Genomic DNA, 26,992 nt, shown 5'->3' with positions numbered 1-26,992 from the left:
TAATTTCTAATGTCTCTTCTCTGTGTTATAGTCCAAGGCAAAGTTCAAAAGTTTCACTGTTCTATGTCTCCACCTTTCTCTGAGGAGGAATCTCATTTATTGTTTAAGCTCATGGATTTATTTTACAATTTGTTGGTCCAAATTAAAACAAGTCACCTTATTTTCTTCCTCTAGTTGCCTCTTCAGTTCTTCAGTCTGCTGAGTGAAAGCATGTTTGCCTCGAGTCAACTGAGAAATCAAGGATTCCTTCTCCTCCAATTGCCGAGTAAGTTCACCTAACAAGAAAAGTTTATTTTTTTAGACAGAGGTACGAGACATAAAACATACGAATGAGAAGAGCTAGTCATATGGAAAGTGATCACAAGATATAATGTGGTAAAATGAAGGGAGACTAGCAATTTCATTCCTACCAGTAGGAAAAAGCTATCAAAGAGAAATGTTATGCTGGCATCAAAGGAAAGAGGATGAATTAACCATAAACTCACACATTCATTTTGGTTGACAGTGCTTCTTTTGGTTTGGTTTTGTTTCCTTGGGTGGAGTTTCTACGACTGCCACCAGGAGGAAATTCTACAGTCCGAGTTTTGTTCAGATCATCCAGTGATAAATGTATTACAAAATACACAGGCGTTCACACAGCATATTTAAGTACTTGGCACAGGACTGTTACATTTCATCTAGGGACACACCTTTCTCAGTCTGTAGACGTGTTTTCTGCGTGTTCAAATCATTAATTAGTCGCATATGTTCATCATCTTTGGTTCTGACCTCACTGAACTGATCTTCGAGAGATCGGCACATCTTTTCCAGATTGCTCTGTTAAGAGATAGAAAGCATATCCTTCAGCTCATGTAATTGTTCAGAGGAACAGTGGTAATGATGAGAAATGTTTCTTCCTGTGCAGCAACCTTGGCTTTGGAGAGAGAGTCCATGTTACTGGCCAAGTCATCAATCTCCATCTTCAGCTCACTCTTCTCCTTCTCCAGCTTCTGCTTCGCTCGTTGCAGGTTGTCGATCTGCTCCCCAAGCTCAGCTGTGCTGTCCGCATGCTTCTTCCGCAGGGCAGCAGCTGTGGCTTCATGCTGCAGCGTGGCTTCTTCGAGGTCACGACGCATCTTCTGAAATTCTGCCTCACGCTTCTTGTTCATCTCAATCTGAGCTGCAGTAGCCCCTCCTGCTTCTTCCAGGCGCTCGCTGATCTCCTCTAGCTCCCTTGAGAGGTCAGCCCGCTGCTTTTCTGTCTTTGCATAGATTGCACGTTCAGCCTCAATTTCTTCCTCCAATTCCTCTATTCGAGCCTGTGAAAGTTAATTGGTTAAATGATGACTTCTGAATAGACAGATTTGAAATTATCATTAAGGAACAAAGAGCAAACATTCACATCCATTTATATCAGCACAGAGAGTGAAGCACCACTAGAAATTTCACTGCCTTGCAATATTCAGTTTTGGAACAACAGTGAAATAAAATCTGATCTTTCATTTTATGTTATAGCTCAGAATGGATTTATTATGTTATGAAGGATCTCGTATTGCACTTTTCTGAAGAAATAGGGATGTGTCACTTGAAAAGGTAAAGAAATCCAAGTTTCTCAGAGATTTCCTAAAAATCAGGCCAAAACAAAGCAGTGTCCTCTCTCCATCAGCAAACAAGATGGAAGGAACATTGAGATGAACAACTGTGGGACAACAGCACTGAAGAGAATTGTCTTCCTGGCTCTGCATTTAGAATGTGGTCTCTGTCCTGATCATGACAGGTTATGTCACATTCTATTGTTTTCTTAGAAAAATAATTCTCAGTTACTTCACTACTGTTATACTCAGTATCTGATCCATTTTCAAAGCCTGCCACAAGCTTCACTTAAGAAATCTCTTGCATAGTTATGTATGATTAGAGGCCAGAGTTTCTGTAAAATTGCTCTGAGATGGGAATGGCACCTAAAGTGCATGTTAATTGTTTTATGCATGTGAAGGAAAATATTATTGTAGAACAGTCTAAGAATAAATATCAATTAATTCTAAGAAACTTGTGCTCGGCTACTAAAAATATCAATAACTCTTAGACTTTACCTGAAGCTCCTTAATTTTCTTTTGCAGCTGAGAACTTTGAACCTGCTCATCTTGAATTTTACTTTGCAGCTGGCTAACTTCAAAATTCTTTCTGTTAAAGAACAAGAATGCAAATTCAATATGGTTAAGATAAAAATCTGAGTTTTAGAATTGAGAGCAAAAAAAAGTCAGTGCAATACTTTTTTAGCCTGTCATCCATCTGTTGCTTATCATTTTCCAGATCCATGATAGAATCCTGAGACATTTTCAGATCTCCCTCCAGTTTTCTCTGTGCTCTCTCAAGGTCCATTCTCAGTTTCTTCTCTTGTTCCAGAGATCTTTCAAGCTAAAACACAAAAACATACTTTGAAACACATAAATTATACTTTGAAAGTAACTATTCTTGATTTAAAAATCTAACTAGAGTTGGAAATCGATGAATAGAGAAAACAATAAGGTCCTATATATGCTTCTCATCTCCACCTGTGCTGCAATATCAGAGTTGCCATTATGATTTCATTTCAGGTATTAAGCTGTCCACAGTTTGGCTGTGCACAGTTGAAATGCAAGTTTTTGAAAAATACAGAAATTAAAATTTTCCAGTGGCTGCAGTTCCTAGCATATAGACTGCTAATATTGACAAATTCCCAGTGTTCATAACTTCCCAGAGTATATACACACTGCACAGTAAGAGACCACAAATAACTCTGCAGCAAACGTCAAACTGCCACAGATATACTACTCTGGCTAATTGGTTAAAACAGGGCACAAAAGTCTGCAATGCCAAAATACCCAGTGATTAACATAGTTTAAATGGGCAGGGAAGGATGGAAGATGTGCTGGATTCCACAATAACCTATCAAATGGCAATGATTTATTAGCTGAAATTATTAGAGCTGGCTTGGCTGCTTTAGGTGTTGCTTATACTCCTCACTACAGATTTCTAGTCTCTTCTAATCCATCAGAGCATCCACCTACACAACCCAAAAACTTTTTTCTTACATCGTCTACTTGCTGCTCCAGTTTGGTCTTGGTTTTGTTGAGTGTGCTGACTTTGTCTTCCTCAACTTGCAAGTCATCCAGTGTCTGCTGATGGGCTTCCTGGAGGGCCTTTTTCTCCTTAGTGAGTTTAGAAATACTTTCATCCAGAGCTGCCATCTCTTCAGTAAGATTCTTAACCTGTTAGACAGCCAGCATCCACACTATGAGGAGGTGCCTTGAGAAATGACAGACTGAGAACAAAGTGAGTGCACCCTTGCAAAATCTTGCATGGATGTAGTCAAATGCTCTCCAGAGAAGGTGATGATGAGGGTAGCAACAAGTACCTGACAGTCACACCTCTCTCTTCCTGCAACGACAGGAATTCTTGCTTTAGTTGTTTTTGACTATGATGAATTCTATAGTGGAACATGTGCTAGATCTTCACTTGCTTCTGCAAGTTTTTCCCACTGGGATTTACAAAAGCCCTCTGAGTTGCTCTTGTCCAAAAAACCTATTTCTTACATGTAATATATTTGCTAGGCAAACAGCTCTAAATTCTCAGCAAGTGAGGTTCTTTAAAAATATATTATCAAGTGACAAGCATAGCTAAAGACATGTTAAGTTTTCTGTAAAAGTGAAAGGGACACAATAACATGACAGAGAACCTCATACCCTTGGAACAGGTGATCAAGAATTTAGGGCAGGAGCTTCTGTGTGGGCTGCTGGACATAGCAGCTGTGCTAGCTTTATCTTGGAAACGTATTCATTGTAATTCAGTGGAGCATTGCACACCAGCAACCTTATCTTAAACACGTCAGGTGCTGTGCGTTAGCCTGCCTGACCCTTGCTTCCTATTTGTCTCATTCAGATGGGAAAGCCTGACAGTAGGGATAAGGAAAGTTCACTCTCCTAATTGCTTTAGCTATATGGCCCTGATATCTGATAAGACACTCCCTAATCCTAATATCCAGCACCAGCTAGATTTCTCTAAGTGTTAGCGTAGAAATATCCAACATATCTGCAATTGCAAACTTAGGATCCAGTATTGTTCTCAGTAATGGCAGTGAAGGGAACCTCAAGGTTCTAATTATAACTCTGCTAGTATTGTTTCCACAGCAGGACTGAATAGTGTCACCATAGACGTGGGCTTTTGAATTTTAATGTATATATCTCAATTCTGCCTCTTCACATTGGTTGTTGAGATGTACCTGATGAGACCTGTGCTTTTACTGGGAGATAAATGAGTTAATGACCACCTGATATAGACCCTCCTTGCTACACTGACAGTCTGAACCTTAGAAGTCAGGAAGAACTCTCATCGTATCATCAAGTCAATGGAAGGAAAGGATGTCCATCCTAGCTGAGACCTGGGCTTCTTAAGTATAAGAGAATTATAAGAAAACATTTGACGTGTGCAAAAGCCGTTCTCCTCAATGCGTATAAGAAAGGACCAGTGTAACCATTCTGTGCTAAACTACTCACAAGCATACTAGTTCCCCCATTATCTGCAGGAGACAAAATATACTGGTTCCTTATGACTGCAAATAGCCAAATATGGAAATTCTCTATCAAGCACTATAACAATCTCTTAACTCTTTTTGAACTGTCATAGAAAAAATATTTTTTCTAAGAGGAAGTTATAATTTTAACAAAAAATTTTGTCACAGGTGGTTAAGTGGCAATACCTCTCTCCTATGCCTTGGGCATGTACCACTTCCATTCAGAGCACTTAGGAATGACTGCAACTTTCCACAAAACTGAAACTGTCTGGGGAAGAGTAATTCCCTGATTTGTCTGTCACCTTATTCTCTGTTGCATGCTTCTCCTTTTCCACTTTGGCCAGAGTCAGTTCAAGATCATCAATATCTTTCTTCAGCTCAGAGCACTCATCTTCAAGTTTCCTCTTTTTTGCTGTCAGTTCAGCATTCGTCTCCTCTTCATCCTCCATTCTTTCACTTAGTTCTTTAATTTTAGCTTCCAGCTGGATTTTACTTTTGATGAGTCCTTCACATCTCTCTTCAGCATCAGCTAGATTTTCACTCTCCTGTCAAACATATTGAATGCACATTAATTTATCATTAAGATGACAAAAGGTAACATATGTTGTTCAAGTGCCATCTCCAAGAAATTGATTACACAGGTCAGGGCAGAATTTCCTGTGCAAATCACAGTACACGATTCGATCATGAGGAAACTGTCCTCCTCAGTCATGGCTAGGAGAATGGACCATAATCCCATGGTAGACACACTTCCTTTCAGCTGGTCAGATGGTTTGACTACAATACCATGCAATAGACTCATGGGGTTGAGTCATAACAGGGAGCCTACAAGGAATCAGTGAGTTAAATAGATGGGTAGCAAACTGTATTTCATGGAAACATGATCTTAGGTGTGCATTTGTAAAACATACAGCATTTCAAAGTCATCTTTCATAGAGTGTTGGATGATTCTATCTTTAATAAGTTCCTCCAACTCTAATGACACAGGTCAGACTGTCTGTCCCCAAACTACTTCTCCCACTTTATTTACATGAGGCTACCCTTGCTCCCATCATTCTCTAACCTCTCTTTCAGCCAAGACAGGGTCAAACCTGTATTGTAGCCTGCAACTTTTACTATAACTAACATTTTTAGAGACATGATAAACAGATAAAATTTTGTCTAAAATAATGCTACTATGATATATTCTAGGCAGAATACCAGAAAAAGTATCTGTTGCCTCCCAGAAGAGTTATGGCTGAAAGCCATCACTGCAGTGACAGAAGATGGTATGTTTAATTCTCTCTCAGATTCTGACTGAACCCTATAGCGCACTGAAAATCATGGCTAGTGAGTGTGCATCTTTTGAGGATGAACTTGGAGAAGGTGGTGGTTGGGGAATCTTTCAGGCAGGGTTGATAGAAATTCCCCCAGGAAAACGGAACGTAGTGAGAAGACAGGAAGGACTCCTCCAGTACTGAAACAGTGAGAAACTGGGAGTTGAGAAAGAGTCAGACAACACAATTGAGGGCAATGATCATACCTTAGGTGTTCTTTTATGTTCTAAAATCTGAAATCTGACTGCTTTGAAAGACATCCTAACCTGGAAGTTAGTTAACCTAGTTAAACCTGGGCTTCTGGGTTTTTTTGGCATATCATCCATGAAGAGGTCAAAGTGGAGCCCCAAATGCTTGTAAAACTAAGTGGATTCTGGAGAACAGAGCATTAAGTACCAAGAAGGGCACAAAGAAACTCAGAAAACTGGGTGAGGTTATGTTGAAGTTCTGAAGAAGGATTCAGCATGCACAGTTACAGCCTCAGTGCTTGAAACAATACAGGACTCTTGTCGGAACCCAACTGGTTCAAAAGCACATGGAAACAAGTGACAGGTCCACTTGCACCAGACTGCTCTTGGCCACATAGTGTCTTATTACCTTTTAAAACCTGACAGTATTCCTGTCTTGTGCAACTTCAGTCTCTACTCAGCAGTATTATAGAGAAAAGCATCAGTCTTTGTTCCACAGTTTCAGTCCTGTCTCTGACAGAAAAGCACCTCTGCCCTGACTCCATGTTATAGCAGTCAGCAGATGTGGGAACAGCCTGTATTTAATCTAGAATCAGATACGATTGTTAGGAGCACATTGTTTATACTGTGGAGCATCTGATTCTTCCACTGGTGACTGCTTAATAGTGAAGTGGGTTTACATGGAAGCCTAATCAAAATTTCCTGTATTCCTACTGGTGGTAATGTTTTATATGTGCTTTGTACTCACTTTGCTTAGGTGTAAATGACAAGACCAGATACGAAGTAGTGGGCAATCTTGCCCTGTTACATGTCTGTTTATGAAGGACAATGGGAAAAAGAAGGGAAAGAGCAGCAGAGTAAGAGGTAGAGGGGTGAATCTGAATATGGAGGTTACTCACAGATTGAACCTGAAGCTGCAAGTCATTTTTCTCCTGCAACAGGGTCACCATTTTCTCCTCCAACTCTTTCCTTTTTGCCTCAGACTTTGCAAGCTCTTCCTTGGTTTTCTCAAACTCCTCCTTCATGTTGGCTATCTCCTTCTCAGATTCTGCACTCTTCAGCAAGGGCTTCATCTTGAAGTACAGCTTCATCCAGGGCCAGTGCTTGACGTTCATGAATGCTCTAACATTGTATTGGATGATATAAATGGATTCTCTGAAAACACAGTTTATGAGGCTGGTGAGACTTGGGTTGGAAACAGACTCTGATTATTGACCATACAGCATCAGCATTTTCCTCAAGGAACTTTTCCGTAAGACTTTTTTCCTCACCTCCCTTGCTTTTATGAGAGAGTCATTTCTAGTCCCTTGATTGCAGAATGACTGGTTCAGTAGCATGAACAATAACTATGTCTAGGTATAAGAGGTAAAAATACTCCAAAACAGACAAACTTCTCTGGCATGTTGCCTAGGAATCTCTGAGACTTTCCTCGGTCTCAAAGAAAGTGCAAGTGCTCAGGTGAATACCAGAATGAAAACTGATATCCTTGAAGTACTGCTGCTGAGATTACAAATCTGGGAGTTACGGTCAATAGTGGAAACAGCAGCTTGATGCTTTTTGAGCCCCTCAAAATAGCAAATACCATATTAGAAATTACTAAGACAGAAACTGAAAACAAAAATGAAATCTTTTTATGGTGTTGATGTCCATAGTTCAAGGGGAGATTAGACAATTCCTTGCAGAGAAATCCAGTAAGAGTTACTGAGTTCTTAGAAACCATCCCTCGCTCAGGAAGCCCCTGAGCTAAATATATTCTTCGGAGTATTACAAATAAAAGCACTTGGTTGGCAGAGCATCCTCGCTCCTCCTAAAGCTTTCACTTGTCAACAACATTTGAGAAAGTTTACTTGGCTTGCCCAGTGCTGCCACTCCTACACTTTAGATTTTGCATGATTCATCCCATCTCAAAGGGAGAGAGCTGAAATGGGAAGATTATCTGGGATGGTTGAAAGTATGGAGTACCTTCTCTGTACAAGCTAGAATTGTTCATCTTAGATGATGGACTCATGAAAGAAAATTAAAGAGAAGGAGAGCAGAGAGTGATTATATGCCATTCCATAGCAAAACCAATGTGATCCAATGAAATTATCAGACATGTTCAAAACAGACAAACCTTAGCACTTGTTCAGTTGGCTATCTCCATAACAGGGTTTTTTAAAGGTTGAAAATGGTAAGTGCATTCCTGGAAAAAGGTTCATTGTTAAATACTAAATATCATGGTCCAGCTGCATGGTCCAATTGCTAAATAGCCATTGGCAGAATTTGGAAGGCTGTAACAAGGAAATTATTAGTTTGTGCTTGCTCTGTTTCCCCTAGCCTTTCTAAGGGTCTTTCCCAAGGACAGTTTTGTGCCTGAGAAAGTATACTGCATTGCCGGACTTTTGGTCTGATGCAGTATGATTGTTAGTATTTTCTTATATTACCTTCTTTCATTCATTTTTTTAAATTCAGTTCTCATGAGGTACCCTCTGCACATAGCTTGTGTATGAGTGATGAGGCTCACAAGTTTCTCATCTCTCATCTCTTCTAGGAGTCCCAGGAGACCTGCCTTGAAGAACACCTAGAACATAAAAGAGGGTCAAATAGTTTGGGACTTACGCAGATACACAGCCATTGGCAACTGATGCAGGGTAGTACAAGGCAGTTTTGGAAAAATGCCTGCAGAGTAAAGGTTTAACAGCTAGAGAAATTTCGTGTCAGTATTCATATCCTCAGTGTTCCTGTGATTCATGACAAACCACTCTATGTATGATCTAAACACATTATTGCAATGTTATTTGATGCCTACTCCAGCATAGATTGTGGAACATCTAGCTCATCAGTAGTTATTAAAACAAAGAGTTAACCTTCATCTTAGTACTATATCCTACTCTGTCTCTTTGCTGCACTATACCCTTCTGTGTCAGGCTCAAGATTTGCTCTGTAAAGTGACTTAGAGAGGGCTTGAGAAGCATACATGATGACATCTGTTCAGTGGAGTAGGCAAGTGGATTTTTGTCCAGAGACAATACTGCCTTGGTTGTGCTGAACAGAGAATCAGTGTCCCACCTAACACTGCTTTGGATATGGAAGACAGACGCGTGTGTGCCTGAATCTCCTGAAAAGTCTCGACTGTCCAAACTTGTCTGAGTCTGTCTATCATGCACTGATATAAATGTGTTCAACTGACAGGAGAAAGGGGCAGCACTAGTTCTAGTTGCAGCCATGCTGGGTCATTCTGGTAGTATGGTGTTCCCAGGGCTGACAGTGCTACCCCTCACACGTACTCCCAGAACCAGACAAGTTTTCTGTACTTCTTGCTAGTGGTATACTTCATTTCTAATCATCATGAAGGCTGATTTCGTATGCAAGAAATACTTTCAATGAACAAAATTTTTTGCCATTAATTATACTCACTCTTCTACAAGGGCTTTACCTTGGTGTGGCCAAATCTGTATTGGTTATGGTCAACATCAATGGAGGAAAGAAGCTTTTCCGAAGCCTTTTTGCTGTCAATGAATTGGCCTTCTGGAATGGCTGAAGCATTAAGAATCTTGTACCTGTGGTAAGACAGATTGCGAGGACTGGTTGCAAACAGGGTGATGAAAATAGGATCCATCCTATAAAATATGCGGAAGCTGAGCTGTCTAAAAGCCGCTGAATATGCCATCTGTAATCTAGACAGTCTTGGCTGAAGAGAACATGATGACAAGGGGACATGTCTACTCTTCAGAGGAATCTGTTGGCTGTGTAACAACAAAGTATGTTGTTACATATGAAATTAATGTGCATACTTAAGAGTGCGGGTCCAGGAATTAGGAAGAACATAGTGAGAACATGTCAACCTCTTCTCATCTTATTTCATTGATCAGAGGAACACTATTCAAATTAAAGTTGAAGATTAATTAAAACTACTAACAGAAATCAGCTATATTCCAAAGGGAATATAGATCTTGCACAGCTCACAGTCTCTACAAGTTGTACCACTGAATTCTTGAGTTGGGACTAAAAATGGCGTGGCATTATTCTGTAAATGCTAACAGCAGTCTTAGCATTTTGCAAGGTAACTTAATGATTAAAGTAATCCTGTGTCATGGACAAGACTACCTATTCCTTGCAAAGTGGTTTCTTCAGATAGATCAATGAGGATGTGTGACTGCACACTGGAGCACTTCTTATTTTCAAGTCTATCTTGAAAGAGAAAAAATCAAGACAGTGACAATGATGCAGTGAATTTATTCTCTGTTTTAGGCTTCCATTGTAGTTCCTCCTGAACTTCAGCACATTTCTTTTGAGCTATAAAGCACTTTGTGGTTCTGGACCATGGCCATTATGGATAGATTACTTCACCTGTCACAACAAATTATGATTTGACAATTGAGACCAGCTAATACCTTACTGAACATCAGGTTGCAGGGCATTTTCAGATCGATCTTGGGTCATTGTCACACCAGTTCAACATGGAAGATGCTACTGTTAGATTTAATTATAACAGCAGTCAGTTCTGATTCAGCACTTTACAGCAACTGAGCTCACATGAACCAGTTTAATCATCTCCATTTTAAAGATGATCTCCTTTTTAACACAAGGCATAGGGATGCAGGCCAGTGACAGGACACCAGCAAAGCCTTGGATTTTTGAATGCTTGGTCAGTGCACTGTAAGGAGGCTACACTGACGTATATTGAGTTTCTATCTATACTCTGGGAGACTTATAAAGAGCACTCTATAATACTACTTAATTCATTACACTACAAGCATTTTGCATCTCTTTGAATCATCGGGAATTGACTGCAGTTTAGAAATGATACTGGTTCTTATGAACCAAGAAATCTCTGGTCTGATCAAAGAGGGGAAGACTGGAGTGACCTAAGACAGTATTAATGACTTGGTTCCCTCAAATGCTAGTAATCAATCTGATTCAGAGCGTGTCTCTCCATGATGTCACCAGACTTGTCACCTGAGTTGTGGGTTTACAGACAGTAATAACTGAAGACCTACCGTTGCTTAAAGTCTGCATAAAGGATTCTGCTTGGAAACCCCTTCCTGCAAATTCGGATGCCTTCTAGAACCCCATTGCACCGCAGCTGATGCATCACCAAGTAATGGTCCATTTCACCTTAAACAAAATACACCCATCATGACTCTCCTTTTCTTCCAAAGAATATCCACATATATTAGCATTCCAGAATGACCTCCCTTTTTTCATAAAATTCAAACAGTTCTTGATTAAAGATGCAGGAAGTGAAGAGAGAACATGCCTTCAATTAATACAAGTTGCAGAGATGCTTCAGTGAGCTGAGTTTTACTAAGAATGGTAGGGCTCGTGGTGATTGTAAGTCGCCGATGGCCAAAAGTCATAAAGCCACGTTACTCAAAAATGGCAGGAGAGTGTGCTTTAGGAGACGAGCTGAAACGTCTTCAACAGCATCAGCATCTTCATTGGATGTAGGTAGAGGTGGCACAATGCAGAGTGTAGTACCATCTAGACAATCAGCTTTTCACATTATGTAAGATTTTACCTTGGATCTGTCATGCAAATACTGACTCTACTCAAACTTGGTTAAATTTGATAACTAGATAGATTCCAACACAGGAGTGGATAAGCAGGTTGCTTAAAGCTTTCAGTCTACCTGTAGAGGACAGTTGATTAAAATTGGAAGAATTACCTTTCTCCTCCTAAAATAGCTATTGGATACAATAATCGACTGTATTTCTAACTCTTATTCCTAAGTATTACAAACAAAGTATGACTGGCAAAATAAAAACCTCTTGGAATCATGTCATACAGAAATTTCCACCAGCTGCTAGAGACATTAATTAGTACAGAATGGTCCATACCCTTAACTTTATCTTTTCAGTGTAATCAGTAAAGGTGTTCTCAAAGGAATTGTTAGAAAAGTCAAGCATAAGCAGCCTAAAACCAGTTAAAAATCAGATGTCCGCTTTCTCTTCCTTCACTTCACCATCCTTAATTTTGCTCACACAGTGCTACTTTTCTGTTTCTTAAAAGGCAAAAGTCAAGATTACCTCTGAGTCACCTTTGTCAAAACAACCAATTGAACATTAAAATGACAGCCATATCTGGCAAAATCATTCATTCAAATATGCTTTTCTATTTTTGTAGGTTTCCTTAATTCCTCCCTTACACCTTCTTGACTGTCAAGACCCCAGTGGGATTCCTCTTTCTTCACTTTAGGATACGAAGTGTGGACATTTTCATTTGGGCTTTGTTTATAGCCAGTGGAATGAAAAAGTTTCTTCTAGGATGTGATTCATCTCATACTAAGATAGATGTATAAAAGGGGCCAGATGAGTCATACCTTAAAATGTCAACTTCTCTCCACTGAGTATAAAAGTAGTTTAGAAGAATAGCTGAAATATGAATGTCCTATGAATGTGTGTTGCTTAAATCCTGCTTGTGGTCTTCAGGGTTACACAGACAGACTTAAGAAAGGTAAGAAATGTTCTGAAATTGGTCTTTTGTTTCCTGAGCAGATTAAACAGATGCTAAGCTCCTGTTTCCTCGTACTCCTGTTGTATCCACTACATTCTACCAATATCTACCTGATCATTCTACCAGTATCAGACCTCATAATGATTGGACTCCAAAAACCCACACAGGCACGTCTCTCCCCCAGTACTTTAACTTAATGGCCACATGAAAATATTTCCAGACTTGACTGTTCTCAGAGACTAAACTCTTTGTAGAGAGTTTATTATTTAATTAAATAAAGGAAAATACATAACTTTATATGAAAATGCTTTCCAAGTGCTAGCAGCACCCAGCAGCTTGTACTTAGAATTCTACAAACAATGTATGATTTCTTTGACAGTCCTCCAGCTCAGTGAATCAGATCCTAACACTGAGTATTTAGAAATTGATAAGTGGTCTTGGGCTGAACCCAGCAGTTCTGAATGACACAGTGGTCCTTAAAACTAGGCATTTGTTAGGGATTTGCTAATGATGTTACCCACTACAGACAATTTCATCAGCTGTAATCAAGCCCATCTCTATCATCTTCAACTCTGTACACACATTAAGCAAAGATGACTAAGTGTTGTGGACCGTGTAATGCTAAAAATTTTACAGTCACGGTAAACAATACAAGAAGGTTTACTTGGGCACTGTCCCACAGGCCAGCCCCCACAAGAACTTCAGATGCAAAGGGAGCTGTTCTGCAAGAAGTTGGTGTGGAAGCTAAACAGGCCAGTTGCTGTCAGTCCCGTGTCTTCAGAGCATAATGATGGACTTACCAGGTGTCTTGGTCTCATTAGGAATCAGGCAACGCACAAAGTGAGGGTGGGTAGTTCTCAGGTTAGTCATCAACTTGTTTAGATTTTCCTGTGATAGAACAAAATGTGGATTTGAGCTTTGAGACACAAAGCATTTGCATTCTTATTCAAGTGTCAAGGAGTTACAGAATCACAGAATGGTTTGGATTGGAAGGGGCCTTTGAAGATCATCGAGTCCAACACCCCTGCCCATGGGCAGGGACATTTTTCAGGTTGCTCCAAGCCCAATCCAACCTGACCTTGAACATGTCCAATGATGGGGCATCCACAACTTCTCTGGGCAACTTCTTCCGGTGTCTCACCACCCTCATCATTGAAAAAAATATTTCTTCCTTATGTCCAATCTAAACCTACCCTCTTTCAGTTTAAAACTGTTGCCTCTTGTCCTGTCACTACAGGCCTTGGTAAAAAGTGTTTCTCCATCTTTCTGATAAGCCCCTTTTATACATTAAAAGGCCACAATAAGGTCATCTTGGAGCCTTTTCTCCAGGCTGAACAACCCCAACTCTCTCAGCCTTTCTTCATAGGAGAGATGTTCCATCCCTCGGATCATTTCTGTGGAAGCATGGCTCATTTAAAAGGAAATTCACATACCCTGAACACAGCAGACACTGTCTGGAAAGAGCCCCCTTTCTTCTTAGCACCTTTCTTGCCACCACCACTGTCACCTTGGAAGAAGTAGATAGGAGGTGAATAGTTAGAGTAAGCAGTATGTTTTGTAGGCCTCAGCTTCCTTTCTTTGGTCATGGACCAATAAAATAATTACTTTTTAATTTTAAATACTGACCCCTGCTGCAAGAGAGTTTTAGTGAACTGCTGCTAGCTGGTTGTTGATCGGTGTATGGTATATTTGGTCTCAGATGCATAATTTAGATTGCATCATAATGTATATGGCTTTGATGGTATGGATGCTATCTCCTTACATAAGTTTCCTGAGAGTGTACTCTGTGCTAATAGTCACACTGCTTTCACTAATAGACATAGCCCCATTTTTTTTTTTCTTAATTAGGTGAAAGGCCACAAGAATGTGGCTCAGCAGTGGACATTTGTTTATCAGTGCAGTGAAATCTTCTTTAGAAAAATCTAATCCAATGTTCCAGATGAAGAATAGGGATCTGTTCTGAGTTATAGCAGCCCCAAGGCAGGAAGCTAATTATAGTCTCAGGAATACAAGTCGAAGCAGCTCAGTGCCTTTTCATATTTGCTGCACTTGTTGAAGCCAATTAAATCGAGACTCAAATGGAGTCTTTGTGCTCCAAACTTCAAACCTTATCCAAAGTTTTATCCCCACAAGCTGTTCTTCTCACCTTCCTTATACTGATGATACTTGCAAGGACTACAGCTGACTCATCCCTTGTATTTCCTAGGAGCTTGCTCAGACACATTGTTATGTCAGCCAAACTGAACTGCAGGGAAGTCCCTGTGCAGTACTCTCTTGAGCCTTTTTTGCTGAACATGTGCCTGATGGCTGAGATGACTACTACTGTATACTGCCTCTTCTTTCTGCCCAGCATGCAGTCTGCTAGAATATTGGGGTTTTTGTAGAAATCTGGCCATTTTTGGTAAGGCAGACCTATTGACTGTCCAACTTGATGGTCTTCAGCCACAAAAAAGGGCAAGATATTGGACTGCTCTCTGATGCCCTTAGAGGACTTCTAAATTATATCCCCTGTCTCTCATTTTCCCTTGCAACATCGGGACTGCTCAGGTGGATATGAAAGAGTTCCATGGTCTCCTTTTAGTTCTTCTAGTTCACTTCAAGAAACAAAACTCTGTCCTCAAAGACTATGAAGTGCTTGCACTTTGCACATGTATTTGGCACCTGTCTAGAAGATGAGTAAGCATGCACATGATTCACAACACAGTAAGTCAGGAAACGTACACCTCCTGTTGCTTTGTTTTGGACTTGCTGAGTTTTACTTCTCTGCACCACATGAATGTGGTGTTTTCAGCAGTTCTGAGTGTTGGTATCTTAGTTTTGCCATATCTGGGTGCACACAAGAACAAGGTCACATTAGGGGATGATAGAGAGTCTGAAGTATACCACGGAGGGGAGAAGCAGAAGTAGACTTTAGCTGATTCTTGCCTTATCGGTCATCACTGAAAAATAACTTACTTGTTTCTGCACCAGCATAGTCAGAGAAAAGGAAGGACAGCAGCTTCAAGGATGATTTCTGGTACAGTCCCACAACAGTTTCATTCAAGGGATCCTTGTTCTTGTCAAGCCAGCCAGAGATGTTGTAGTCCACTGTACCAGCATAGTGCACCAGCGAGAAGTGGGCCTCAGCCTTGCCTTTGACAGGCTTGGGCTTCTGGAAGTTGTTGGACTTGCCCAGATGTTGGTCATACAGCTTGTTCTTGAAAGAGGTGTCAGTTGCCTTGGGGAACATGCACTCCTCTTCCAGGATGGAGAAGATGCCCATGGGCTGGGAGAAATATGAATACATGAAGAAAGTAAGTGGTAGGAAGAGGAAAAGTAAATGAAATGTTACCTTGCATGTGATTTGTGGCTTGTTTCAGTGACTGGAATTTGTACTGCACAAGTTCTTAGTACATCAGTAGTTACTATAATAGTCAGGCAAACTGTAATTAGTCTGTGTTGCTCAAGCTACTACCCATGAACATGGCAACTCATCAATACTCTTTGTATGCATCTTTGAATGAAAGGCTATATATAGGTATGTATACGTATTATGATCAATTGTTTCAGTCATGTTTACCCTACATCATTAGGAAGTAGGTTTCAGTGTCCTGTTTGCGGGACTGATGCTGTTCTGTATTTCTGTTACAAGCCATCAGGTTGCAAGTGTCAACATGAACTTAATTTGATGGCTCCTCAGGAATGTGCATAGATAACTAATACCTAACAACTCCTGTTCTGTCTCCAGTGAATATGCATGATGGATCAAATTTTTCTCACCTTACATGGAGTAAAAATGGCAATAATCTGGCACTTTAGAATACCCATAGACTTTTAATTTGTCTCAGAATTGTATTTAAAATTGAAAGTATTTCAATACAGAGATGAAGGCACATTCTCAGTGACATCAAAGCTTTCATCTGAGCTACATTAGGTATCTTCTGATAGTGCAGATAAGCACATATCCTCTGATTTTGCTGGAGGTGCTGGTGTGAACTTCGTTGGCCTGGAGAGAATTCTAGAGGTTTCTTCTTTGTGTGAAGTTTTTTTTTATTTTTTTATTTTTTTATTTAATAAGATGCCATTAGATGCTTACATCTGATTTCAGCTAGATAGCTGCCAAAGCTAGAATCGAGGACTCTCCAGAGCAGCAGCAACCACAGGTGGTGGATGCTGGGGCGGAATGCTATGTTTTGAATGAAGATTTTTGCCCTATAGGTGTGGTTGCTGTGTGAAAGCTCTGGAGTTAGCATTCATCTTGCCTAACTGTAGGTGTCTATAAAACAGAATCGAGATCTGAGTTAGCTGTCCAGATTGCTCTTCTATAATGGAAGCATTATGAAGACATTTCACAGAATCACTAACAGAACGTACTTTATAAGGAGATGATTTGCATCCTAGAAGTGTCTACTTCTTTCTTGTTATTACAAATGAGACTACAGCATTAGGTCAGCGTAGGTGTTCTGATTCCTCTGGCTCTAATACTCTGTATTGTGTAGATATGGGACACAAAATCTGTGGACACTGAACAGTAAGTGTGGATTGGGGGTGTTAAATATAGCAGTAGGCAAACAGGCACTAGCTGTGAATGGCAGTGCTGCCTGTAGATGCTGCTATGTGGTAGGAAGTGTGGGAGGTTAGCAAGAAATGTGAGGCTCATGTGCAAAGGCATAACCCATCGGTATGAATCTTAAGCAGGGAACATGTGTGTGGGATGGCTGAATCAGTCACTAGGCAGTGGGTATGAATGATAGTGCTGGAAGCAGACACCTGCATGCTCCTGAGAAGGAAGCATGCACGTATTGGGTTTGCACATGATGTGTAAGTGCTGTGCACAACCACTGGACACTGCCTTGTAATGTAGCAGTGAGGGGTTAATTCCCGTTAAGATCCCCAGTGCAGTAGCACTGGGCAGTGACAGAGGGGCCAGAAAGAGTTGTGTTGCTAGAACCAAGAACTTAATTCTATCCATTGCTGCAAGGAGTAAGACTTGAGGTTCACCTTACTGTTAAAGGCAGTCTTGTTAAAGGCACTAAATTAACACTGTGTACCCCCTCTCCCTTCCACCCCCGCCATGTTGTTCAGGAAATCATTGTTTGTGCAGTGGCAGCCTGTCATTCCAAAAGCTTTGGTTTTATAAACTCCCTCTTCTTTTGTGAGAGAGTCATTCAACAGTAACATGTCAATTTATTAAGAATCACTGGACTAAAGTAAATGACCAAGAAAGAAATGTGCTCTCCTAAAATGAAAAGACTTCATCTACCTTCTCAATGAGCTCAATGCAGGCAGCCAGGTCCATCCCAAAGTCAATGAATTCCCATTCAATTCCCTCCTTCTTGTACTCCTCCTGCTCCAGCACAAACATGTGGTGGTTGAAGAACTGTTGCAGTTTCTCATTGGTGAAGTTGATGCACAGCTGCTCCAGGCTGTTGAACTGCAAATTCAAAATATAAAAAAATGCCAGTTAGTTTGGAAAAGTCATTGATGGGCAAGCATAACTACTGTAACTCACATCAAAAATTTCAAAGCCAGCAATGTCCAGGACACCAATGAAATGCTGTCTGGGCTGCTTGGTATCCAGCTGTTGGTTGATTCGAACAACCATCCACAGGAACATCTTCTCATAGACTGATTTAGCCAATGCACCCACTGAATTGTATACCTGTAAGAAACACAGCCATGACAGTAATGATAGTTGAGTTAGCTTTAAAGTTGAAAGAGCTGTCTGAACAAAATGAAAAACTGATCAGCTGTCTAGGTACCTGTTGGACATTTTGTCCTTTAGTTACATATTCATTCCCAACTTTCACCCTGGGATAGCATAAAGCCTTGAGCAAATCAGCAGAATTCAGACCCATCAGGTAGCCAGCTTTGTCAGCCACTAGGATCAGAGACAGCAAACAAGTTTAAAAGAGATTAAGAAAGATGTCCTGGTCCTCTAGGATGTTTCTAGGATGTTACAAGGAGCCTACTTTCAGAGCTACTGAAATGCATGTATTGTCAAGGGAAACTCTTCTCCAGTTCCATGGAAAATGTTTTCCCCCCAACAGCGTCTCAGTGTCTCAGCTGCAGCACACTTCCTGTTCCACACCTGGAGGGCTGCAGCAATGCTTCGTCTTTAGGTCTTTCTGTTTCTTGTGGAGCATAAATTAAATCATTGACCTTGTGGAACTTGCAACAAACTGAAAAAATTTAGTTTCTGGAGGGAAAATAATTCTCAAAGTGTTGGGCACTTATGGATGGGGTTGCCAGCTTGTCTCCTGGTGCAGTTCACAAGCAAACTCTGCAGTCAACACTACCTTCTGTGTTGTCTGGCTCTGCCTGCTCCTCCCGCTGCTTCTGCTTGAACTTCATGTTCCCATAATGCATGACGGCCCCCGTCAGCTTGTACATCCCTACCTTCTCATCAGGGCTGAAGCCCAGGATGTCCACAGCACTCTGCAGAGGCAACAGGCAAGTCGAGGAAGGTCAGAGAAGCACCAGGGCTGAAGCACAAGATGCTGTTAACAGGCAGGTGTACTGCGATGGGAAGGTGGGGTTTCTCCCCCCACCTCCCTGCCTGCACCAAGCATCTGCAGCTGCGGGGTGGCAGAGCCCAGGACTTGGTGGCCCTGGGCCAGCCGAGTCTCCCTGGCTGCAGCCAGTCTGACTGCGGGGCCATCCTGCAGGTGCTCCACTATACTCACATCCGTCGCCAGCAGCTCCTCACTGTCATCAATACTGGCAACAGTGACTTCTCCTTGGCTCACGTAGGGGAAGTCGTAGGGGTTGGTGGAGATCAGGAGGAGATCTGCGGGTATACAGGGCATCCTTGATGGCACTGGAACAGGTCACAGTGGAAAGAGAAAGCACTTGCTGAGCCAAGCCCAGCGCCACTGGCACTAACCAATGAGCTCTGGCTTCTTGTTGGACATTATCTGGTAAAAAATATGATAGCTCCTTTCACTGGCCAGCTGGAAAGTCACTCTGGATTTCTCCAGAAGATCTAACCAAAAGAGAGATGCCATTAGTCTCCTGGAAAACTTGAGATCATAAATGCACAAATTCTCCATGCGCTGACTTGCTCCAACTCACAGGTTTCGATATCTGCAGAGGCCAGCTTGCCAGTTGTTCCAAAGTGAATCCGGATGAATTTTCCCTATCAAGCAGTACAGATCAACCCATTGGTTATAGTGATCAGTGAAAGAGACGTGTTAGATGTCTGCATTCCAACAAATCTGAAATGAACTCACAAAGCGTGAGGAGTTGTCATTCCTCACAGTCTTGGCATTGCCAAAGGCCTCCAGCAGCGGGTTGGCTTGGATGATCTGATCCTCCAGAGTTCCCTAATTACAGGAGAAAAAGCTTCTTATCAAACTTCACTACTGGTTAATAACAAATATTGCAAAGGAGATATTACAAAGAGATCATTTTTACACTTCATATGTGATTTTAACCTAAAATTTAGCAGAGTTTTTAAGCACTGATCAGCCATTCTTCATGAATATTGCCATTGGTTTCAAAGGGAAGAGTGCTGAAAGACAGATATGTATTTTGTTTCCTTCTTCTATCTGCTATCATATATTGGGTATCACATACAGAATCACTACAGTGGAGCTCAGAGAGTTTGACACCTTTATGAGAAAGATGCTTCCACATTCCCATTCACAAAGGCCATGACAGCTACAGAAAATGTGAAAATTCTGGGATTTTTTCTGGAGTTTACTTGAGCTTAGGACACACAGAGAGAGGTACAGCCTCTAGTAGAAAGCACCTAGCAAGGGAGAATGTAAAGTTTTGCAATTGCATTCAAAGAACCAGTAGCCTTTCAGAATGCAGAAATACACCTCCAGACATGCTACAAAAAGAAGAGTGGGACATAGACAAAGCCTGAGACTCAAATATCAAACTCAAAAAAGCAGAGAACAGAAACTCTTTGAGTGTTTGCTGCATGACTGCAAAGGAATTATCAACATGTAAAGTTTTCATATAATCTTGTATCATTCATGTTAACTGCAAAAATATGGAGGAAAGAAGCTTCTGTGACATTATGTCTCTCCTTTTTCTGTGCAATATACTCCAGGAAGCGGAATCACCGTGTGCCTTTTTGGAATGATAGAGCAAAGCTGTTCTCAAGGCTTCTAGCAAAATCATGATTGATCCCTACGTAGTCAAGGCATGAAAGTGTTGCCGGGGTAATTTCCAAGACAGAGACAGAAAACAAAGAATGAGGAAAAAAAAAACAAACAGGTTTTGTCCAGATGAAAGGTGAGCAGCACAGCTCAAGTTGCTGCATCTTTGTACGTGATGTTCAGTGCAGCCGTTAACATCTTGCAATGGAGAGGGAGTGCCATTCCCACCACTGTCTGTAGATGGCACAACGGGTTTAAATTAGTTTTTATTAGTCCACCGTAAAAATGAACCCTAGAAAATGAAGGCAACACGGTAGCGTATGAAGCGCGCTCTCTCTCTCTCTTTAAATAAAAAAATCTCAAATCCCTAGACTAATGCCCTCCTGAATGTATCTTTCAACTTTCTAAATGAACTTCCTTGTTTAAGAGAAGAAAAAAGACGTGTGTGTCAGTGCAGCTGACTATAGCAACACCAAACCTTTTTAACACACAACTGTGACCAGGGGACTCACAAGGGAGCATCGTGCATGGAGAACAGCATGGAAGAAGACATGGCTTTACACAAGTTCATTCTGGAGTCCTGTTTACAGGCTGGGTGACAAAGTGCTGAAGGCTGAGACAGTATTCTGGGGAAATGCTGTTACATGCTTCCCTTATTCACATACTCTTGTATGTGATCTGATTTCAGCCTGCATCTGAGATAGGATGCTGGGCTAGACAGAACTATAACCTGGGTGTTTTATTTAATGTTCTTATGAAGAGGCACACACTACTGTTACAGAGATTGTGAATACTAAAAAATTAGAGTAGTCTGTGAATAAACTCAGAAGAGGGCAGAACAGGCTGTTGTCCGTCTGAGAGCCAGGTGATTTTCTTTATATGAAACGTGGTCAGTACATCTCTCAGCTGTCTCAAAGTTTTTCTGAGATCAGTCCTGGCATGATGAGCAGCTGATGAAAGCCGAGCCCAGGAGATTCTGAAATGCTGCTGATGGAAAGAGAGCTTGTGATGAACTTGCCTTGACCATAACAACCCATCAATCACAGACACCTGCCTCTGTGAAAAGAATATTCAGCCTTGGAATCTCCTTAGGTTCCGCTGTGCCCTTGGGTACTCAAATAACATGCTGACACGTGTCACCCGCTTTGATGCACATACCATCTCACAGACCGTGGTGACACACACTTGTGCCACAAGGATGTTTGCTGCTCGCTCTGTGCTAGGGAATGAAGCCCACACCTTGCAAATGTACCAGTGGGCTCAGATTGCGGCAGCTGGGCTGCTCAGCAGAAAGGAGCACCAGGGCATGTGTTTTCTTCCCTGGAAGGATCTTTTTTGAGGTTACTTTCTAACTGTCAGGCAAGTGGTCCCGGCTGTCCCAAATCTGTCTGTCTTTTTGTGCTGCCCCTCAGGGCTGTTAAGTTGCCCACAGCAGGAGAGCAAGCCGGTGGAAACTGCTACCTGATGCAATTGAAATGACTCAACTTCAGCACAACCAGTCTGTAGTCCAGAGTTCCTGCGTTTCCCCTGTCAATAGGAATGAACCAAGGAATAGGAATGGCACAATCATGTGCCAGTGGGAACTGACTGCTCTCTTTAAACCTGCAGCCACTCAGGTGCTGTGGATGTGGCCCATCTCATAGGATACTAATGGTTAGATACATAGACAGACAGTGAGCACAGAGAAAACTGCTGTCTTACATGATCTTCCTCTCCCTGGTGAAGACTTCCCCTGTGTAAGTGGAGATGGGAGAGAAACTGAGGCTTGGGCCTTTCCTACATTAAGAAAATGTTTATTTAAGTAGAATTCCACAACTGTTCAGAGGGATGGAGGCCAGGTAGCAGGTGTAAACAAGCTTAGGTGTGCTCAGACTGTGCATCCTGACTGTCTCCTCAGTTGCGCTACACTTTCTGCCTTTTGATAGTCCTGCAACCCGAAAATATGCATTGATAGTTTCTGCTCTGCAGGCAGTCTCGGGCAAACACTAGAAGAGGGAGCCAATGACATACCCGCATTTTACCAGGCTGTTGGTCTTTCTTCTTCTCACCAGTAACTGCGATTGTTGCAAAGTACTGGATGACACGCTTTGTATTCACAGTCTTCCCTGCACCGGATTCTCCCCTGTTGAAATGAAAATACTAATTGTTATAGGAAACAGGAAAATTTTTACTTCTCTGTCAGCTTTCTCACACATACCAAAATATACTCACGTGATAAGGATTGACTGATTGTTACGATCTGAAAACAAAGTCACAGAAAGAGCTGTTCAAATGAGATGTGGAGGGCTTCTGCTCCTCAGACATAACTAACTGACTTCAAGGGAAAGAACTGTATTGTAACTGTATTTATTACTTCCTAACCTGATAAGGTAAATTCTACATTATTCTGCATATGGATTTTTTTGTGCACAGAAGAGCGGAGCAGCCCAAAATCTAACTCCAAGCAGTGGTTCTTTATAAGGCTTCCCACTTACTATTTGTTTTATGTATAGACCTTGACTAAAACATTGTTTAATCTGAATTAGTTTCTCTGCAGTGTTCCTTCTTTACTGTTTCTTTAAATTCCTTACTAAGAGAGTGGACACAAAGCCATATAGCTAGCTACTGCCTTTCCTTCATTATCTGACAGCACAGAGGTCATTAAGATGCCACAGACAGTCTAATCTTGAGTTGTGCTGTATTACTATGGGAACTGTTGCCATCAGGTAGTAAGTAGAACAGCACCTAAGATGCCTGCACTGTCGAGTGTTCCTAGACCAAGCAGCCAGCTCTACGTATATCACGATTTCCCATTCTTGCCAAATGACTCACCAGTCAGCATGAACTGATAGGCATTGTCAGAGATGGAGAAAATGTGTGGAGGGGCCTCCTGGCGCTTCTTGCCTCGGTAGCCAGCCACCACCTCTGGGTTGTACACCGGCAGCCACTTGTAGGGATTGACAGTGACACAGAAGAGACCCGAGTAGGTCTGTGGGGAAGGGAGACAGCGTGTTGGCTTCCACTTAGCCTGGCAGAGCAGTTCCTCCCAGCTGCCCAAAGGAAGACTGCTGCTGGCACTTACGTAGATCATCCAGGCTGCGTAACGCTCTTTGAGGTTATACAGCACAGCGGGTTCATGGAGGTGGGTCATCATGGCCATGTCCTCAATTTTATCAAATTTGGGAGGGTTCATGGAAAAGACTTCATCATCCTTTACAGTCACAGTCTGGCAAAAACAAAAGGGAACAACAGGAGAAGAAATATAAGCCAGGGAACTACCTGAACTGGATGATCATATATCAGTAACAGTTGATATCACTTACTGTATCATCATATGTTTTAACTGTGACTTTGCCACCTTCTCTACTCTGTATGGTACCTTTCACATACATTTGCTTTTCATCCACTACAAAACAGGCTGCCTTAGCATCAAATGGGCGATTCTGGGCTTCAATTCTCTCCTTCTCAGGCTTCCGTAAATAGGGAGCAGCTTCTCCAAAGATTGCCATCTCTGCATCTGAACTCATGGCTGGAATTGCTCTAGAGGAATTCAGAAAAGTTTCAGAGAACCTGTGTGTTTGTAAATTTATATTTATTCAGAAACTGGTCATGCTCAATGACTAAAAGGAAGAAGAAGACTAATCAATGTCAGGCACTTAACTTCTGCCTCAATTTTAAGTATCCATTGAAGAAGTCCTAATGAAGAAATTTCCTTTTGTAGACAGAGGTGTACTGTCTTTGAAGACATCCCCCTTAAACAGAATGCCTGTGTGCCTAAGTGTGGGCAGAGAGAATAGCAAGCTAGAAGTCTTCAAAAGCCTCTCCTGCCGTGTCTTCCCCTGCTATTCACACAGCTGCACAGCCACATACTACTCAAAGCCACATGCATATAGCCACTTAGATGGATTGTTTCATTACGCATCTAAAAATTTAATAAGGCACAAGTAAGATTGGTAAGTTAAGCAGATTGGTGGTTCTCACACATAACTTCTAAGTGGACATATTCTTGGCACCCTTCTGTTTTCTATGTTTTAATAACAATCAAGGAAGTTTGACTAGTTTCTGTCTATACCAAGCACTGGAAAAAATTGTGAGGATCAATCATCAACAGTCTAAACCCAAACCTGTTTATCATATGAACCAAATATAAAACATCTTTTCAGATCTGTGGCAAAATTCACTAATAAAGGAATATAACGTATACTGAAGGTAATTATTAATAGCATAGTATTATCAAGGTAAATAAGCACTTGATGTAACATTTCAAAGAATTTAAATTACAAAGTATCTTTTAGCTTTAACATATTATATAAAGTAATATTGATTATGAATCATTAAAAGTGAGTTAATGTGTACCGATATGTACCAGACATTCCGTTAGGGATTTGTCTAGTAGTAATATTTCAGAAAACTGATTTATGCTGAGTTTTATTTTACATTTTTAGCAATATCTATTAAAATTCTTCAACACAAATAGTTGCTATTAGTTGCTACAGTCAGAAGGACTGTGGATAATTCAAGAGCATCTTGAACATCTTCAACACAGGCAGAAATAATGTAGGCAGGAACTAGCATAAACAGAATGTTCTTCCTCAGGTAAGGTAATATACAGGCTAGCAAAAAAAAAAAAATTAATTCTAAACTCCTGCTACTTCATGGGCTGTCTGATGCACTGTGGTACTAAAAAAGATAGAAGGACAGAGTCAAACAATGCAGATGTATACTTCCAAGGCATCACAGTACTGAAACAATCAATGTAGAGTGGTTTTATGTGCAAGAAAATGACGAAAGAAGTCTGAAGGCATTTGTAATGCTGCTTTTGGACACCTTGCTGTAGAGGTGCTGATCTCTCTCAGCAAAACCTATCTGCTATGGGATATGCATCTTACAGGACTTCGAGGGACTGCATCTCTCAAAAGCCTTTAATATCCAGGAATGTCAAAGCACAGAATCCAGAACCTTTAGCTTACCTTGAAAGTATTATTCTATGTATACAGAGCCCATCAATTTTGCCTATATGATCCTGCCAGTGACTCAAGAGGAGCAACATGAAAGAAAGAGAGAAATTATTTCACAATGTTCATGAAGAGGCTAAGCAGAGCATCAGAAAATGCCGATAGGTTATGACAAAATGGCACAGTCTGTTAAACTACTGAATGTCTTTGATAGGAAATAGTGTAAAATCCAGATCTTTTTGCATTCATGAACAGAGAAGAAGGCATTCTCTGGGAGAATAACCTGTACTTCCATCCCTTTCAGCTCCAATTTCAATGAGCATTCTTTGGTATTAGGATGGAAGACACATCTGTGGGTTCCATCTGTTGCTCTGGTGAACTCTCTCAGTCACTCAATCACTAACCTTCCCCAGAAAACCTAGAAGGGAATGATGCATATTAAGTTCTCTGTGAAGGTGACTCTTTGCACTAAACAGACCTCCTGTCTATCAGACAGGAGAGAAGATCGTCCTGAACTTTGTTCTAGTTTCAGGGCCTGTGTGATAAGCCAAGGTCAGTATATAATGTCCTAGACTTTACCCCAGAGGAAACTGACTTAAGGCAGGAAGCTTAGACCCTTCTTGAATTGTACTTTGAGCCTCCTTTCTGAACACAACCTCAGTTTCAGGCTTCCAGCAGTTGTACAGATGGCAAGGGCTGAATTTTAATCATCTATAAATCCCAGAATCCTAGGTTATACCACAAAAAGACATTACTGTTGCTCTATCTCACGTCCTCTTGACTAAGCTTGAGTATCTGTCACTTTTCTTTCCCAATACATGGAGTATTTCCTACTAAGAGCTGTGAATATGCTCATATTGATTAAAATAGCATATATCCTTTCCAGTGAGTGAATCTAGTTCTACAGCACTGTCTTTTGCTACCTGCCCTTGCCATTGTCTGGATGAGCTTTGCTCAGGATCAATTAGCAAAACTACATGTTATTTGTTAGACCCTTACCTTCAGAGAGCCCAGGAGGAAACCTGCTTTCAATATCTGTGTGGAATGGTTAAAGAAAGGACAGAGAGAGTTAAATCAAAACCAGTCCATTGTATTGAGCATATGCTCTATCAAACATTAATACACCTTATGTAGTCTCTCCCAACAGTTGAACTGTACACAGAGCCTTACAACTCTTGAGCTACAGGCAAATCCCATGGAAATCTTGTGTGCCTCCCCACATTACTGTGATCTGCTGAAAACAAATCTAATGTCTAGGAAAAGGTCAGCTACATTACATATGTTTTCCTAATCACTTTCGTCTGCCTTCAGAGTTAGTTTTTCTGTGCCTTTCATAGGACTTGGAGGTAGCAAAGTTTTTAGAAGGTCCCTCCAAGGAATGGCATGATGTAGCTCTTCTGCTTCTGCTTGTGCTACCACACTGGAGTGGTTTGGGTCATATAACCTTAACATTGCATGTAAAGCATGACCTGGAATCTTAAAAGTGGGGAATGAGAAGAAA

General features: G+C 41.1%; 1 protein-coding gene across 1 annotated transcript in view; it reads right to left on the bottom strand.

The window, feature by feature from the left end:
- LOC104159740 (myosin-4-like) overlaps positions 1-24,045 on the bottom strand; it is a gene marked incomplete at its 3' end in the record, with an annotated part of 33,922 nt that extends 9,877 nt beyond the window's left edge. Inside the window, exons 1-28 of the mRNA XM_009697730.1 lie at positions 23,860-24,045; positions 23,619-23,762; positions 23,369-23,525; positions 22,769-22,796; positions 22,568-22,679; positions 19,679-19,771; positions 19,521-19,584; positions 19,333-19,431; positions 19,133-19,236; positions 18,746-18,884; positions 18,209-18,327; positions 17,959-18,108; positions 17,710-17,880; positions 15,435-15,732; positions 15,191-15,199; positions 13,901-13,974; positions 13,268-13,355; positions 11,012-11,129; positions 9,448-9,571; positions 8,456-8,592; positions 6,932-7,187; positions 4,831-5,073; positions 3,051-3,227; positions 2,249-2,394; positions 2,070-2,160; positions 909-1,298; positions 690-816; positions 157-275 (exon numbers count right to left, since the gene is read on the bottom strand). Coding sequence (XP_009696032.1) covers positions 157-275; positions 690-816; positions 909-1,298; positions 2,070-2,160; positions 2,249-2,394; positions 3,051-3,227; positions 4,831-5,073; positions 6,932-7,187; positions 8,456-8,592; positions 9,448-9,571; positions 11,012-11,129; positions 13,268-13,355; positions 13,901-13,974; positions 15,191-15,199; positions 15,435-15,732; positions 17,710-17,880; positions 17,959-18,108; positions 18,209-18,327; positions 18,746-18,884; positions 19,133-19,236; positions 19,333-19,431; positions 19,521-19,584; positions 19,679-19,771; positions 22,568-22,679; positions 22,769-22,796; positions 23,369-23,525; positions 23,619-23,762; positions 23,860-24,045 — 3,963 coding nt within the window. The remainder of the gene's footprint in view (positions 1-156; positions 276-689; positions 817-908; positions 1,299-2,069; positions 2,161-2,248; positions 2,395-3,050; positions 3,228-4,830; positions 5,074-6,931; positions 7,188-8,455; positions 8,593-9,447; positions 9,572-11,011; positions 11,130-13,267; positions 13,356-13,900; positions 13,975-15,190; positions 15,200-15,434; positions 15,733-17,709; positions 17,881-17,958; positions 18,109-18,208; positions 18,328-18,745; positions 18,885-19,132; positions 19,237-19,332; positions 19,432-19,520; positions 19,585-19,678; positions 19,772-22,567; positions 22,680-22,768; positions 22,797-23,368; positions 23,526-23,618; positions 23,763-23,859) is intronic.
- Positions 24,046-26,992: the final 2,947 nt, after the last annotated feature.

This window comes from Cariama cristata, unplaced genomic scaffold (assembly GCF_000690535.1).
Source record: "Cariama cristata isolate BGI_N322 unplaced genomic scaffold, ASM69053v1 scaffold4603, whole genome shotgun sequence".
Classification (NCBI taxonomy): Eukaryota; Metazoa; Chordata; class Aves; order Cariamiformes; family Cariamidae; genus Cariama; species Cariama cristata.
This window is presented reverse-complemented; position numbering and strand designations above follow the sequence as displayed.